The 17,932-nt window shown below is 41.3% G+C and overlaps 1 protein-coding gene across 5 annotated transcripts in view; it reads right to left on the bottom strand.

The window, feature by feature from the left end:
• The window catches only part of RAPGEF6 (Rap guanine nucleotide exchange factor 6), a 251,129-nt gene that overhangs the window by 64,036 nt on the left and 169,161 nt on the right, over positions 1-17,932 (bottom strand). For all 5 annotated transcript variants that reach the window (XM_033926955.1, XM_033926960.1, XM_033926957.1 and 2 more), the window contains 5 exons: positions 17,438-17,590; positions 17,088-17,252; positions 7,909-8,016; positions 4,701-4,904; positions 1,956-2,064 (listed from right to left, as the gene is read on the bottom strand). In XM_033926955.1, the coding sequence (XP_033782846.1) occupies positions 1,956-2,064; positions 4,701-4,904; positions 7,909-8,016; positions 17,088-17,252; positions 17,438-17,590 (739 nt within the window). The remainder of the gene's footprint in view (positions 1-1,955; positions 2,065-4,700; positions 4,905-7,908; positions 8,017-17,087; positions 17,253-17,437; positions 17,591-17,932) is intronic.

The raw sequence follows: 17,932 nt of genomic DNA, 5'->3' as shown, positions 1-17,932 counted from the left end.
GAGATAGGCATATAAAGATATGGTTGGCTATAAAATAAGCCAGGTGAATACCTAGCAGGGCCTCCGCGTGTGCGGATCGCCGGACTTGATGGACCGAAGGTCTGATCCGGAGATGGCGCTTCTTATGTTCTTATGTTATGTTCTTATTGTTATATCTTATAATTGCAAGTATAACCCTCCCTCTCCCATCCTGAAATCCCTCTAGTAATTTTATTTTTCATATAATAGAAACCCTCCCCCCTCCCCACCCTTATCTTACATATTAAATATAGAAATATTAGAAAAATGGCATCAATCATGACAAAAGGTTCCCAAATTTTAATAAAGTTTTTATAATTTCCATTTTGCACACTGGTATAAAACTATTAGTGAATTGGTTAAAAAAAAGCCTAAAAATACTCTTAGGGATATTTGGAGCATTGAGATTACACATGATATTTCAGCATCTCAATGGCCACAAATTTGGTCTTGGAGAATGAGATGTACAATGTCAGCGTCTATGAAACAAACTTGGTTTTTTTTTGTTACATAGAGCTTTTTGGACCCCAGTTAGATTGCAAAAGTTAAATAGTTCTTTGTCTAATAGATGCTGGCATTGTAATCTGGATATAGGGATTTTAGATCATCTTTTGTTCTATTGTCCCCATATCTTAGCCTTTTGGAACTCAATCTGGGATCAAGTAAATTGTTTATTGGAAAATCACGTAGCATTAACTTATGATACTGTACTTTTTGGTATGTCTATGAGAAAAAAGAGTCAGATATCAATGTGTAATAACAAACTTTTATTGATTTTGACCGGAGTAGCCATTCAACATATTACTAATAACTGGAAAGACCATAGTAGGCTCAATTTTAAATTTTGGTGGAATTCAGTATGTCACATATACAGAATGGAAAGATCTGAGGTCTTTTATTAATCTGATTCACTTTGGCTCTTTTTACAATTTTGGTTGTATAACATTTATTGAGCACAAAGCTTTTCTTTACATTAAAGTGTGGCCTATTTTATAAAGAAAAAACAGAAAAGTACAGGAGACCCAGAAAAATTTCAGCATAAGGGGTTTTATTTTTTTAAAAACTCAACCGCTGATCTACGTTTTGGTGTTGAAGCGCCTGCTTCAGGAGTCAACACTTCACTGTAAACAGGTACAGCTGAAATGCAGAAAAAAAGAAGTTGCATCCAAAGCAGCAAGTCCAATTGGCCCGCAGCTTGTTCTTTCTGCAGTTCTGTATGAGTATTGTGTGCATCTATACCTGTTTACAGCAAATTGTTGACTCCTGAAATGCAGACTTGCTTTGGATCTTTTGGGGGTTGGAATTTGTCTGTCTGTTTTCTGTGGTTGCCATATGTAAAGGACTGTTGTCTTCTTTATTTCCTATTTTATAAAGGCAAATACATGCCTCGGTTGTCTCTCGTAAACGCAGTTTTGAACTCACATAGGTGTCCTGTTATAAACCAGGGATGTCTCTCTTATTTACATTTATCATCCTATTTTTAAGATCTTAATCAGAGTGGGTTTTCTGCATAATGGGGTCCTTAAATCGAATAGCACACCTTAGTAAAAGGACCCCTAGATTTTTATCTGTGTTTAATTCATTGTACTTTCTGTTTTTGTTGCTACAATCCACCTTATAAAAAATTGGAAAATATGCAACACAAATTAAATAAACCAAGCCTTGTTAAGGGAAATAAGAAGCACAAACACCTGTATGAAAACATGAATTATTTCTCTGACAAAGCCAGGAACATCTGCTACATTCCCAGGCTAACAGAAAGAAAAGACTAGAGAGACTGATAAAAACAGAACCAGTAATTAGGTAGTGACCAGTCATTACATTCACTTTAACTGGGGGGGGGGTGTCAGAAACTGAATTCTGAACTTTATGGATGCAACCTCTACCCAGTATCTTTCACCTAAGGTTTGGACACTACAATACAATCACTCACTCACCAAAAATATTTGTTTTCACAGTGATAGAAAGGTGTGTGTTGTTCCTTAGGATTTCAAGGGCTTTGGCATATGTAATGTTTTCAAAGTTCTGTCCATTGACTTCCATTATCTGTTAGCAAAACAGAAGAAATTTCAGTGCTGGGCACGAAACAAGTAACTTTATAATTCTGCACAGAGGTAAAAAGCACATGCATATTTTTTCTCAGTGCAAACTTCACTGGATTTTCAAAGCAAAAATATTTGCATGCAGCCACTTTGAAAATGACCCCAGGAAGACCACGTATTTACATCTATACCTGCTGTTCGGGATGCACAATCTTCCCAATCTGGAAAGTGTGAAGTACAAAGTCCACCCCAGGAATGCCTCACCAAAAAACAAGTAAACTTAGTATATCAAACATTTTTTTAAAAAATCCCCTATTAGTTTTTTGATTACTCACTGGCATTATATTTATTTCTCTAGGTTTTATCATGTTGTTTTTAAGCTTTTGTGAATCATTTTGAATAAATGTCGTTTCATCAGTAAAATGGTAGATCAAACTTGAAATTAATTATGCAGACAAACTGTAGGGGGGGAATCCTATAAGAAGCACCTAAAGTTAAGAGCCTAACTTACTCCCCCCCTTTACAAAATTGCAATAGTGGTTTATAGCACAGGCTGGCACTCTGACTGCTCTGCGCTGCTTCCGACACTCATAGGAACTCTATGAGCGTTGGGAGCAGCATAGAGCATTCAGCGCACCGGCCTGTGCTAAAAATCGCTAATGTGGTTTTGTAAAAGGGGGGGTTAATTAGTAAATTGGCTTCAATTATGAGCTTTAATAAGCTCATAATTGGAAAAAACTACAATTTATTTGGGAGATAGTCGCCCATCTTCTTAGGCGCAATTCGACCTATCGCATGTTGCCTAGCAGCGCCTAAGACTTCCTTTAAAACCCTGGTCTACTTTATAGGCGCCTAAGTTTTAAGTTAGGCACCACTAAGGGCTCCTTTTACTAAGGTGCACTAGATTACTGTGCACTAGCTGAAAAATTACCGCCTGCTTAAAAGGAGGCGGTAGCGGCTAGCGCGCGCTATTCCGCACATTAAGGCCCTAACGCACATTTGTAAAAAGAGCCCTAAGTGCTATTCTTTCCAAAATTTTTAAAGACATTTAAAGGCACATTTTTTTCAACTGGCCTTTTTAAACTGACGGGAGGTGAATTCAGGACTTCAAGTTTTTATTTTCATTCATTCATTCATTTCTCTTTTTTTGTTTAAATCTTTTATTAATTTTTCAAAGTTAACAAAAATGCAGTACAGCATTATTTATATATATGCATTTATAATCAATCAAAATCCCCATAGCGTGATAACCCACCCCCCCAACCAATACTTTGCAAGAGAATAAAACCATGACATAAATATCTCTCTCCCACCCTCCCTCCCCCGGGTGTGTGTGCAATATACCAACAGGATCAAAGGGGAAAAAACCCAAAAAAACAAAACCAATTACAACGCATCCATAAAAGATATCAAATGGCCCCAGATTAACTTAAATCTCTTAGTTATGACCCATTATATCTGCATTCATTTTTTCAAATCTATAAGTTAAGCATAAACTTGCCCACCAAAAATTAAAGTTAAGGCGATCCCAGTTCTTCCAGTTACGCGTAATCATTTGTATGGCTACCCTAGTCATGATAAGGAAAAGCTGCCCTCTATATATGTCCAATGAGGGCTTCAGATGTAACATCGTCCCACATATGACTGCCTCTTATGTCAAAGGAATCGATGCCTCAAGTATAGCATTAATCTGTCCCCATATTGACTTCCAGAACTCATTAATTTTTAATTTTATTTAGATTGTTATATATATTATGTATTAGAAGTGTTACTTTTTTTTTCTTTTCTATTTAAATGGAGTTCTTTCATAATTTTGATTGATTTATATTGTAAACCACTGTGATCCTTTTTTGGCTGTATATGCGGTATATAAAGATTTAAATTTTTTAAATGGATTTATTTTATTTATATACCATAAACTTAATGGATGCCTAAGTATGATTGACATGCAATAGGATGCCTATATTTTTTAAATGCTAATTACAGAATCTGGTCCTGTGAGTGTAAGTTTACCCACATAGCAGATAGGCAATTTGTTACAGGCCATCTATATGCATAAAGCACAGTTTTACAAGTAGTAATGCCATGAAAAATTCCTGCCCTTAACTTCTATTACTATTATTTATAAAGCGCTACCAGACTCATTAGGTGTCCTCCAATTAATTCCCAACCTTTCTGCCATTGTCCACATGTAACCAACCATAAGCACATCACCACCCTGTACTTCTAAAAACATAAATAGCAGATATTTTTCCACTCGGTACACAATTAAGCTCTGGAACTTATTGCCAAAGGATGTGGTAAAAGCAGAATAGCTATGTTTCAATTAAAAAAAGTCTGAACATGTTCCTGAAAAAAAAATCACCAGGCTGTTATTAAGTTAGACCTTGGGAAAGCCACTTTTATCCCTGAAGTTTGGTAACCAACATCCCTGCTACTTTTTAAGCTTCTTGTGACCTGGAAATAGGATACTGGGCTTAATGGATTTTTGGTCTGACCCAGTATGGCTATTCTTAATTCTGTATGTTTTTATTTTTAATTAAAATTAATGAGAAAAATGAGTTAACCATTTAATTTGCTACCAAATATGTACCTTTTTGGTGGAAATGAAACATTATCACCGATTTTTCTTTTCCATACCTGATCACCACGTTTAAATCCAGCCTCCGCTGCTTTAGTGCCAGTTTCCACGCTCTCCACAAAGATACCGAATCCTTTGTCACTTCCTCCAAGGAAGCTGAAATGAAGTGGAGAATCCCGGGAAGGCTTCAGCAGCGTTATCTGCCTCCATTTGGCCTTGGCTGCACAAGCGATGTTCAGCAGCCTGAGATGCCCCTTCATTTTCTGTGAAGCAAAACATTTTTACAGCTAAAATCATGTTTCAAATAGTGTATGTGTGGGTGTGTGTGGGGGGGGGGGTTATGAATGGTTCTAGTCTTCGCTGGCATTTTACTTGGAATGTTTGGTGCCTGTTCATATAAATAAAGTGATTCAAACAGATCTTCTGTTTTTAATAAAATTCGTCTCTCCTTTCCCATCCAATCTCTAGTCTAAAGTCTGCTTCAGGTCAAAAATGCTGACACTCTTATGGTGTGAAATTTGGCAGCAAAGATTTAATGCTAAGAAATGCAAGGTCATACGTTTGGGCTGCAAAAACCCGAGGAAATGGTATAGTGTAGGAGGTGAAGAACTTTTGTGCACGAAGAGGAGTGGGACAGGTGTGGTAATATGTGATGATCTTAAGGTAGTAAAACAGGCTGAAAAGGTGACCGGGAAAGCTAGAGGGATGGTAGGGTGAATAGGGAGAAATATGGCCAGTAGGAAAAAGGAGGTATTGATGCCCCTGTATAAGACACTGGTGAGGCCTCATTTAGAATATTGTGTACAATTCTGGAGACCACACCTTCAAAAACATATAAACAGAATGGAGTCGGTCCAGAAGGCGAAGTGTGTGGCGCAGTGGTTGAAGCTACAGCCTTGGCACCCTGGGTTGTGGGTTCAAACCCCGTGCTGCGCCTTGTCACCCTGGGCAAGTCACTTAATTCTCCATAGCCCCAGGTACGTTAGATAGATTGTGAGCCCACCGGGACAGATAGGGAAAATGCTTGAGTACCTGATTGTAAAACCGCTTAGATAACCTTGATAGGCGGTATATAAAATCCTAATAAAACTTAAAACTTAAACTTACTAAAATGATTGATAAGGTGTATGGGGAAAGACTTAAAGATCTCAATACGTATACTTTGCAGAAAATACCTATGTGACAAATACACATGAGGACAGTCTCGCTGTATCTTACATGTTTGTTATTTATTGTTCACTTGTTGTAAATTATAAATGAATAAAGAACTTAAAAAAATTAAAAAAATATTGTCAATTTTTATTATTTGGTGGTGCTTAATTACAGTATAATCCCATTATAAGAGACTTCAAGGGACCTGGAAAAACAGTCCATTATATCCAGAGTCCGTTTTATTCAGAGTTGCATTTTTTTTTTTTGTAAATCTTTATTCATTTTTATCTCTTACAACAAGTGTATCAACAAATTGACCATTGAAATTAAATACATCACTTGAATTTCTGTCATATTTAATGATAATACATAAACTTTAATCCCTTCCCTCCCATCCCTACCATAACATATGCAATCAAATATACCCTATGAAAAATTCTTTTAACTTATCCAAACCTTTAATAAAATTCCCCCCTCCCATCCCTTCACTTGCATTGTACTTATAATGGAAAAATGGTATCTATTCATTACAATAACTTGTCAATGGCCCCCTATCTCTTTAAATTTTTTATAGTTCCCTTTTTGTATGGCTATTGTTCTCTCCATCTTAAAAGTGGGACACAATGAGTTCCACCAAAAACTATAATTAAGCCTGCTCCAATTTTTCCAATTATGCGTGATATGTTGTATGGCGACTCCTGTCATAATCAATAAAAGCTTATTGTTGTTTGATGAAATTTGGCTCTTTGTTCTCATTGATATACCAAATAGAATCGTGTCATATAACAAAGTCACGGGATTCTCTAATAAACAATTTATTTGTGTCCAGATTGATTTCCAAAAGGTAACAAATGATCTAATGTCCCAATCTCAAGATTACAATGCCTTGTACTAGATTAATCTATAGTTTTTGGTAGAACTCGGTGTGTCATTTGTATAAAATGGAAAGATTGACTGCAGTACAAAAAGGTTATTTTAATAAGTTTAAGGATGTAAGGGGGCCATTAATAAGTTATCATAATGAATAATGATTATTTGTTGCTTTTCCTTATGAGTTATTATTGGGGAAAAGGGTGGGGGATGGGTATTGATAATTTAATATTTGGGGTGGAAAATTTAATATATATATAAAATATGATATATAGGGATGGTTAGAAGAGGGGGTGATAATTCTTATTTTAAAAAAACTTTGTGTGACTTTTCAAGTGATGTGATGTTTTATTGTATATATTTTCTGTACACTTGATGATGATTGTAAAATGAATAAAGATTAAAAAAAAAAAGATTACAATGCCAGCATCTATTAGACTTAGAGCTATTTAACTTCTGTAATCTAACTGGGGTCCAAAATGCTCTATGTAAAAGGAAAAACCAAGTTTGTCTCATAGATGCAGACACTGTACATCTCATCCTCCAAGACCAAATTCGTGGCCAGTCTCTTTCAATTGAAAGGAAAATCCAGAGTGAGAGGGCATGGGATGAAGTTAAGAGATGATGGGCTCAGAAGTAATCTAAGGAAACACTTTTTTACAGAAAGGGTGATGGGTGATAGAGGCATGGAATAGTCTCCTGGAAGAGGTGGTGGGGACAAAGACTTTCTGAATTCAAGAAAGCATGGCACAGGCATGTGTGAACTTTTAAAGAGAGGAGGATGCTGCGAATGAGCAGACTGGATAGGGCATTTGGCCTTATGTAATATTACCTAACATCTAGAGCAGAGAGCTGACAAAGAGGTTCTGGTAACAGAAGTTCCTTCTAATAACATAACATAACAAATTTTTATTTATATACCGCAAAAGCCTGTCGGTTCTATGCCATTTACAAAAGAGTTGGGCTGACCATTAATATCTGCAGCACAGTGATATCTTAGGAAAAGCAAGAAGAGACTTGTTCTATCTTTTTGCCCCAATTTTGAGACTAGAGAGCCTGCAGACTTTTTGCTAATTACACGTGACAGGAGGGCTGAAGGTTTGTTTTGGAGTGCCTGCACTGCAGCTCAGAGCTAGAGGATACAGAGTTTATAGTACAAGAACAGACTTTTTGCTAGTAGCCTGGATAAGTGAAAAGAAATTTTTTATATTGACAAAAAACTGAGATAAAAAGTTTTTGACCTACCGTATTTTCTAGATTTTTTTCAAATTCCTCCAAGAATCGTGTCATAGCAGGATCCCCTTCGAAGTCATTAAAATGATTGTTTACCCACAGTAGCACCACCCGTGTTACCTGCATGAGGAAATATGAATTAAAAAAATAGAAAACATCTCTCTGGATAATTAAGACACCCCCCCTCCTTTTACAAAGCCGTGGTAGAGGTTTCTACCTCAGGCCATTGAGGTAAATGCTCTGACACTCTTAGAATGCCTTTGAGTGTTGGAGAATTTATCTCACCAGTCCGCGGTAGAAACCTCTATCGCAGCTTTGTTAAAGCCAGCGTAAGTGGGCAATGACAGCATAAGTTCCAGTAGATTTAGTATACAATAAAACATATAAGATTTTCAAAACAGTCAACTCCTAGCAACAGTCACTTAACCTACTGCATTGAAAAATTAGCCTTCTAATGTGTCATTGCACAATTAATGAAGGAAAACAGAAAAGCTGTTCACACCAACCGGTTAAGATTCATGCCTAGTGGGAAGACAAGTTTTAGACATTTTTTTCTCTTGTGCATACCGATCACTGAAGCATGTATTCCACACTCTGCAAAAATGAAGTTCCTCAGCTATTCTCACTGTGGTGAACATGTTCACCTGTTGTAAGTGCTGTCTCTGATCAAATACTGCTGAACAAGATCCTCGGTTGTGCAGGATGCAGAAGCAGATTTAACACTGTATTTCTGTCTTTTGCTACTGAAGCAGACCACTCAAGCCACATCACTGCCTTTCGTGAGGGAATACTTGTTACTCAAACAAAAATAGGGAAGAGAGAGAAGCTGCATCCAACGCACAGTTCCCTTTTCTAGAAATAGAATACTTTCTTTAGATGTGTTGGAAGAGGGTTTGTTTGTTTTTAATTACAGAAAGAAAGAAGAAATACACTGTTAAGAAATAGGGATTTGTTTTTGACATTTAGATTAATACGCAATTAATTCAGTGCCGCTAAATGTACAGTCAAGATGATGAACAAATGCATAGCCCTGGATTTTGTATATGACGCTGAAACTTGGGCGTGAGCAACTTAATTAATAAAACGAGACCTTAACTAGTAATTGGACACCAAGTACCAAATATTGCAGTTAATTGGCATCAATTACCAATTGCACACACAATTGGCTGCGCTGTTCTATACTGCTCAGTGCCTACCTCTTGTAATGTGTATCTGAAAAAGGGGCATGTCAGGAGCATTCCACACCTTTTTGTATGGATTTACAGAGGGCCTTACTGTGCCTAACCTGGAAAGTGGCATTTATACCAGGTTTTAGCAGGCATTAAGTCTGGTGCAGGATTCGTGCTAAACACTATTCTGAATAAGGCACGTACCCTTTATAGGATAGCACTTAGCGCTAAATTTTTTGGCACAGTTTATAGATTTTCAAAACCACCACCATCACTACATGTTTAATTTAGAATAACTATAAATAAATTATTATTAATATTAATAGGAGTTGCCATTCAGCACATAACTAGGAATTGGAAAGACTATACAAGTCTGAATTTTACGTTTTGGTGGAATACAGTGTGTTATATATATAGAATGGAAAAAGCTATAGCATTACAAAAAGCACAGTTACTTACCGTAACAGGTGTTATCCAGGGACAGCAGGCAGATATTCTTGACTGATGGGTGACGGCACCGACGGAGCCCCGGTACGGACAATTTTAGAGTGATTGCACTCTAAGAACTTTAGAAAGTTCTAGCTCGGCCGCACCGCGCACGCGCGAGTGCCTTCCCGCCCGACAGAGGCGCGCGGTCCCTCAGTTAGTATAAGCCAGCTAAGAAGCCAACCCGGGGAGGTGGGTGGGACGCAAGAATATCTGCCTGCTGTCCCTGGATAACACCTGTTACGGTAAGTAACTGTGCTTTATCCCAGGACAAGCAGGCAGCATATTCTTGACTGATGGGTGACCTCCAAGCTAACAAAAAGAGGGATGGAGGGAAGGTTGGCCATTAGGAAAACAAATTTTGCAAAACAGATTGGCCGAAGTGTCCATCCCGTCTGGAAAAAGCATCCAGACAATAATGAGATGTAAAAGTGTGAACTGAGGACCAAGTAGCAGCCTTGCAGATTTCCTCAATAGAAGTGGAGCGGAGGAAAGCTACAGATGCTGCCATTGCTCTGACTCTATGGGCCGTGACAGAACCTTCCAGTGTCAGTCCGGTCTGAGCATAACAGAATGAAATGCACGCTGCCAGCCAATTAGACAACGTACGTTTAGAAACGGGACGTCCCAATTTATTTGGATCAAAGGACAGAAAAAGTTGAGGAACTGATCTGTGGGGTTTCGTACGCTCTAGATAGTAAGCCAGAGCCCTTTTACAATCCAAAGTGTGTAAAGCTTGTTCTCCAGAATGAGAATGAGGTTTTGGAAAGAAAACAGGGAGAACAATGGATTGGTTGAGATGGAATTCAGATACAACCTTAGGGAGAAACTTTGGATGTGTACGCAGAACCACCTTGTCATGGTGAAAAACCGTAAAGGGAGGATCTGCGACCAGTGCATGAAGCTCACTGACCCTCCTGGCAGAGGTAAGGGCAATAAGGAAAAGCACCTTCCAAGTAAGAAACTTGAAAGGAGAGGTAGCCAAGGGTTCAAATGGAGGCTTCATTAAAGCAGAAAGAACCACATTGAGATCCCAGATAACAGGAGGGGCTTTAAGAGGTGGTTTCACGTTGAAAAGCCCACGCATGAACCTGGACACCAGGGGATGAGCTGAGAGAAGTTTTCCATGGACTGGCTCATGAAAAGCTGAAATGGCACTGAGGTGGACTCTGATGGACGAAGACTTAAGGCCAGAGTCAGACAAAGAGAGCAAATAGTCCAACAACGTCTCCACTGCCAGGGAAGTGGGATCAAGATGATGAAGAAGACACCAGGAGGAAAATCTCGTCCACTTCTGATGGTAACATTGCAGAGTGGTTGGTTTCCTGGAGGCATCCAGAATGGAACGAACAGGCTGAGATAAGAGAGTATCATGAGATGTCAGCCCGAGAGATACCAAGCTGTCAGGTGTAGAGACTGGAGGTTGGGATGAAGGAGGGTTTCCTGCTGTTGCGTAAGCAGAGAAGGAAACAGAGGAAGAAGAAAAGGTTCCCTGGAACTGAGTTGAAGTAGAAGGGAGAACCAATGTTGCCTGGGCCACCTCGGAGCAATCAGAATCATGGTGGCTCGTTCCCTCTTGAGCTTGAATAAGGTTCTCAACATTAGAGGCAGAGGAGGGAAGGCGTACAGGAACAGATTCGACCAGTCGAGGAGAAAAGCATCCGCTGTCAGACGGTGAGGAGAGTAAAGTCTGGAGCAGAAGAGGGGCAGCTGGTGATTGTGAGGAGCTGCAAAGAGGTCTATCTGAGGAGTGCCCCATTGAGTGAAGATAGACTGCAGAGTTATAGGATCGAGTGTCCACTCGTGAGGCTGGAGAATTCTGCTGAGTTTGTCCGCTAAAGAATTCTGTGTTCCCTGAATGTAGATAGCTTTCAGGAAGAGATGGTGATCTATGGCCCAATTCCAGATCTTTTGGGCTTCTTGGCATAGAAGGCGAGAGCCTGTCCCACCCTGTTTGTTGATGTAGTACATCGCAACTTGATTGTCTGTGCACAACAAGAGGACCTGAGGAAAGAGAAGATGTTGGAAAGCCTTGAGGGCATAAAACATCGCTCTGAGTTCCAGGAAATTGATTTGATGCTTCTTTTCCTGGGCTGTCCAAAGACCTTGAGTCTGGAACTCGTTCAAGTGAGCTCCCCATGCATAAAGAGAGGCGTCGGTGGTGATAACCAGGTGATGAGGGGGCTGATGGAACAGAAGACCTCTGGATAGATTTGAGGATACCAACCACCATTGAAGAGACTGACGAAGAGATGATGTCACAGATATGTGTCGTGAGCAAGGATCCGTCGCTTGGGACCACTGAGTAGCAAGGGTCCATTGAGGAGTGCGTAGGTGAAGACGTGCGAGGGGCGTGACATGAACTGTAGACGCCATGTGCCCCAAGAGTACCATCATTTGCCTGGCTGAGATGGAAGGCAGTGAAAGTACCTGTTGACATAGAGACTGAAGGGTCTGAAGACGATTGGATGGCAGGAAAGCTCTCATGAGGAGTGTGTCCAGGATCGCTCCAATGAATTGAAGTCTCTGAGTAGGGATGAGATGAGATTTGGGTAGATTGATCTCGAACCCCAGAATTTGTAGAAACAAGATGGTTTGGTTGGTGGCCAGAAGAACTGCTTGAGCGGATGTGGCCTTGATTAACCAGTCGTCCAGGTAAGGGAAGACCTGGAAGTGATGAGAGCGTAGAAATGCCGCTACCACAATGAGACACTTGGTGAAGACCCTTGGAGAGGAGGCAAGGCCGAAGGGCAGCACCTTGTATTGGTAATGAGAATGATTGATCATGAAGCGTAGGTACTGTCTGGAAGCCAGATTTACTGGTATGTGAGTGTACGCTTCTTTGAGATCGAGGGAACATAGCCAGTCGCCTTGATTGAGAAGAGGATAAAGAGTGGCCAGAGAAAGCATCTTGAACTTTTCTTTGACCAAATATTTGTTGAGATCGCGGAGATCTAGAATGGGTCTGAGATCTCCTGTTTTTTTGGGGACTAAAAAATATCGGGAGTAGAACCCCTGCCCCTGCTGGTCTAGGGGAACTTCTTCTATGGCATTTAGAAGAAGGAGGGATTGAACCTCTTGGAGAAGAAGGGTTAATTGAGGACTGGAAGCAGACTCTTTTGGTTGACTTGGAGGAGGTAGTGACTGAAAGTTGAGAGAGTAGCCGTGGCGGATGATGTTGAGGACCCACTGGTCTGACGTGATAAGTTCCCAACGGCTTATGAAATAAGTAAGGCGTCCTCCTATAGGTTGTGGAAGTTGGGTAGAAGGAACAAAACTGGCTATGTTCTGGAGAATTAAGTCAAAAGGGTTGTGTAGACTTTTGCACTGGTGCAGGTTTTACCTGTTGTTGTTGCTGAGGCTGTCTAGCAGCCGGCCTTTGTTGTCTCTGGCGTCGTTGCTGGGGAGCAGCTTGAGGCAGAGGACGAGCCACAAATCTACGCTGGTAGGAGGATTGTGGACGAAAAGGTCTGGTTGTTGGCGGCTTCTTAGACTTAAGAAGTGTATCCCATCTAGTCTCATGAGCCGATAACTTTTGAGTGGTGGAGTCCATGGAATCTCCAAACAACTCATCCCCTAGGCAAGGTGCATTGGCTAGCCGATCCTGATGGTTAACATCGAGTTCAGAAACCCTAAGCCAGGCCAGCCGTCTCATTGCCACTGAGATGGCTGTAGCCCTAGAGGTCAGCTCGAAGGTGTCATAAATGGATCTAACCATGAATTTCCGGAGCTGGAAAAGCGAAGAACAAGTTTGGTGAAAAACCGACTTTTTCCGATCAGGGAGATATTTCTCAAAAGCAGAGATATTCTGAATAAGCTGCTTTAAGTAGAAGGAGAAATGGAATGCATAATTCCCTGATCGATTCGCCAACATTGCATTTTGGTATAGTCGTTTCCCAAACTTGTCCATAGACTTTCCCTCTCTGCCAGGAGGGACAGAAGCATACACACTAGCCCCCTTGGACTTTTTGAGGGTGGATTCGACCAAAAGGGACTCATGATGTAACTGGGGTTTATCAAACCCAGGGATAGGAAGGACTCTGTATAGAGAGTCTAATTTTCGGGGAGCCCCAGGAATGGTGAGGGGAGATTCCAAATTTTTATAGAACGTCTCTCTCAAGATATCATGGAGAGGTAACTTAAGGTATTCCTTTGGAGGCTGATCAAAATCCAGAGCATCAAGAAAAGCTTTGGATTTCTGTGACTCAGCCTCCAAAGGAATAGAGAGAGAGTCACACATTTCCTTTAAAAAGGAAGAAAAAGAAGATACTTCTGGTTTAGAGGAGGGCCCCAAGGCAGAGGTGTCCTCTTCACCAGAAGAACATTCTCCCTCAGAAAGGAGAGGGTCTTCTGAGTCGCCCCACAAGTCAGGGTCTTGAACTTGGAAGCTCCGGTCCCGAGAATCCGGCGTGGAAGACTGTAAGTGATGGGATTTTCTATGAGATTTCCCTGACCTGCCTGACTCGGTACCGGGGGATGTGACTGTATGCACCGGTGCCGAAGTCTGAACAGCTTGATGGTGGGATCTCGGCTCCGGTGCAAGAATCGGCATGGAGACAGAGGAAACAGACTGTACCGGTACCGACGAAGTGGAAGTTGACAAAGTAGGACGATCCACTGTCGGTACCGGCGGCTCAGACCGGACTGGTACCGGAAGACTCGGTACCAGGAGTGAAGGCAGAATGTGCTCTAACTGTTCTTTAAGTTGTAATTTTAGAACAGCAGCAATACGGTCTTCGAGAGAAGGCACCGGTACCGCCTTTTTCTTTTGCGGTACCTGCGGTGCCGCTCTACGCTCCGAGGATGAGGAACCCGATGTAGAGGGGCTCACCTCTATTGGAGCGGAGCGCTTCCGTGAGCGCCTCGAGGTCTGCAGGATTGGGCTCGCTGCTATTGAGACCGGAGGACGCTCCAACGGGGAAGGCTTCTTAGCCGGCTTACCTGGAGGAGCCGACACCGACGCGGTATCGCGTGGTGTCGACGATGTGGGTGCCGACTGAGCCGGAGTCGAAGTCGGTGCCGGAGTGGTATCGGACATCTCGGTGCCGAAAAGAAGTTTTTGTTGAATCTCTCTATTTTTAAGAGTTCTTTTCTTTAGAGTCGCACAGCGGGTGCAGGTAGACGATTGATGGTCCGGGCCAAGGCACTGTAGACACCAATTATGTGGGTCAGACAGTGAAATTGGCCGTGCACACCGCTGGCACTTTTTAAACCCGGGTTGAGGGGGCATGAATGTGAAGACGGCTTCAGCCAAATCGAAGGCCGAGGCTTCGATAGTGGCAGTAGGCCCCGCCGGGGCGAAACCGAAAAAAGAAAGAAAACTAAATCAGTTTTTTTTTTTTTTTTTTTTTTTTAAGAAAGAAAGTAAAATAAAATGAAGGAAAAAAACCTTCTAAAGACGTTTACGCGAGCGGGAAGGCGAAAAATGGAAAAAGTTTTCAACAGCCGTTGAAACGTGCGACTTCTTAGCTCCGCGGAAACTAAGAAACTGAGGGACCGCGCGCCTCTGTCGGGCGGGAAGGCACTCGCGCGTGCGCGGTGCGGCCGAGCTAGAACTTTCTAAAGTTCTTAGAGTGCAATCACTCTAAAATTGTCCGTACCGGGGCTCCGTCGGTGCCGTCACCCATCAGTCAAGAATATGCTGCCTGCTTGTCCTGGGATAATGGGAACTATAATAATTTTAAAAAGATATGGGGGCCATTAATGGAATATTCAAATGATTTGGCACCTTTACAAGACTGATTGAATATATAATGAAAAAGATAGAATATGATAATGATTGAAATATAGAAATGGGAGGGGATGGGGGTGGGATATTTCACTACTTAATAAGATGTATGGTTAAGAATGTACAAGTGATTGTGTATAATATATTATATAAAATTGTAAACTTGTTGATTGATGTAAAAATGAATAAAGAAGTTTAAAAAAAAGAATTATTACATTAGAGATTTCTATTCTGCCATTGCCTTGCGGTTCAAGGCGGATTACAAAAATCGTATTACAAGAAGAAGATATCTGGTCATTTCTAGAGGAGATAAAGAGTAGATGAGGTTGCTTTGGGGAGTCAGGATGGTATTGGGAAGTGGGAAGGAGCTAATGGTAAGTCGTTTGCAGGAATTTCTTGAAAAGTACCGTCTTTACTTCTTTTCTGAATGTTTTGTAGTCTGGGGTCATAAGTAATAGATTGGAGATTTGGTTGTCGAGTTTTGCTGTTTGTTTGGCTAGGAGGCCATCACATAGTTTTTAATATGTCATCAGTAACGCAGCAGAGTGAATTCATGGGTGGACAAGGCCGAAGCAGCCTGTTTAGAGTGCTGCCGGCCCGACGCTACTTAGGGAGGTACTGTATGTAGGGCTCACTCATGGTCGGCAGGGTTCGGATGGGATGGGAGGGAAGTATGGGGGTTCGGCTGCACAGCAGGGGTGGTGCTCACTCAAGGGTTCTAATGTTCAAAGGATGGGAGAGAGGGAAGGGAAACTGCCGGCAAATCCTGAGACTAGGGTTTATTTTCGGGGAAACACAGTAGCTGGTGAAGAAGAATGTGATAAAGACAAGCAGAAAGGGAAAGCGTGTAGTGGGGATGGACTGGGAGAAGCAAGAGGGGTAAACGGCAGAGTAGAATGGACTGGGAAGGAAGAGAGGGGTAAAGAGATTGTTGTGGACACACATTAGGTTATAAAAGAGAACTGGTGCAGGGAATGGATTAGGAGAGGCAGAGTGGCAAATAAGACCTCTGCTGAAGGGGCAAAGGCTGGTACAGATGGGCTGTGAGGAAGGACACAGTTAGGATAAACATGGCAGTAAGTGTGATAGGGAGAGGATTTTGAAGGGCAGTAATTTTCCCTGAAGATATTTTAACAGCTTCTGCTAATTCAATACATTTTATACTAATCAAATGACGAAGCCTAATAGGAGACATGAGCTGCCACTCCAACCATAACCAATCTGGAAGCTTCTCCATGAGTTCTGGAAGGACCCAATACATACCCAATACATAAGAAATTTAAAGGGGTGTGGGGACCATTAATTGAGTATTATAATAAATAATTGTATTTATCCCCATTAAATATGTGTAGAGGGAAGGGGGATGAGTGGGTTTTATGACATTATGAGGGGTAATATATGAAAAGGGAGGGAGGGGAGATAATCTATGGTATAAAATGATTGTAGAGTTTCAAGTGAAGAATGTACAGTATGATTTGATTTCTTTTACACTTGATTGTATAATGTAAAAATGAATAAAGATATTTAAAAAAAAAAAAAATACATTTTATATGTTAAAAAAAAAAAAAAAAAGATACATATATATTAAGGGCTCCTTTTACAAAAGTGTGTTAGGGCCTTAACGTGCGGAATAGCATGCGCTAAATTGCCTCTCGCGCTAGCCGCTACCGCCTCCTCTTGAGCAGGCAGTAGTTTTTCAGGTAGCGTGCACTAATCCGGTGCGTGCGCGAAAAACACTAGCGCACCTTTGTAAAAGGAGCCCTAAGCTTTGTTGCACCACAAGGTACAAATCATATCTGCAAACTAACCTTGTCCCGGAGGCTGTCCACGTTAAACCACTCCAGAATTTTTCCTCCAACTTCCAGTGGACTTGACAGAAAAGTCCTATATGTTAAGAGGAAATCTTCAATGTAAGTGGGATCCACAATGGAGTGTTCTTCGATCAAGTGCATGATCAGCCTTTCTGGTGTTCCCTATAAAACAGAAAGAATTGAGGATATTCTGCTGATTAACAGCAATTAAAATATATATATAAATCCACCGCAGCTTGTTTCAGCCATTATGTGTTCTGCGTCCACTTTTTTCAAAACAATGGTTTTAAGAAACACATTTTTTTCCACAGGGTAGCAACTGGAGTTATTCAATTAAAATGGTTCACCTTGATGACGATATGGCCTTTTCTGGTTCCGCTACGATCCAGTTCTCTGTGCTCTTTGACCATAACAATCTCCCCTTCTTCCTCCACTTTGTGGGTGTTCTTCTCCACATGGTTCAGGATCCGCCAGTAGTCCTGCTGGGCTATACACACAAACTGCCCCAGGATAAGATGGGGACAATTAATAAACCTATAGTACATGAAGACATCGCCACGCACCAAGGCTGGGCACATGTGATTCAGCAGTGATGAAAAATCACTGGTCATCAGCTCTCTCCTGCTTTCACAGGACAGGCAGGAGCTCAAGAACAGACTATGGCAGCCCAATGAACAGAACAACCCGAGGAGTGAGAGTCTTGTTCAAAAAATGTGGAAATAAGCATTTCTCGGAACCCTAATGCAATTTCTGAAACACTCCCCCTCCCCCTCCCAAAAAATGACGATGCGGGAGGCAGTGAACACACCACACCAGTAGAAATCAGCAAGTTCCTGTTTGCT

Source organism: Geotrypetes seraphini, chromosome 18 (assembly GCF_902459505.1).
Source record: "Geotrypetes seraphini chromosome 18, aGeoSer1.1, whole genome shotgun sequence".
NCBI classification, from domain to species: Eukaryota; Metazoa; Chordata; class Amphibia; order Gymnophiona; family Dermophiidae; genus Geotrypetes; species Geotrypetes seraphini.
Note: the sequence above shows the minus strand (reverse complement) of the source record. Positions and strands in the feature narration are given on the sequence as shown.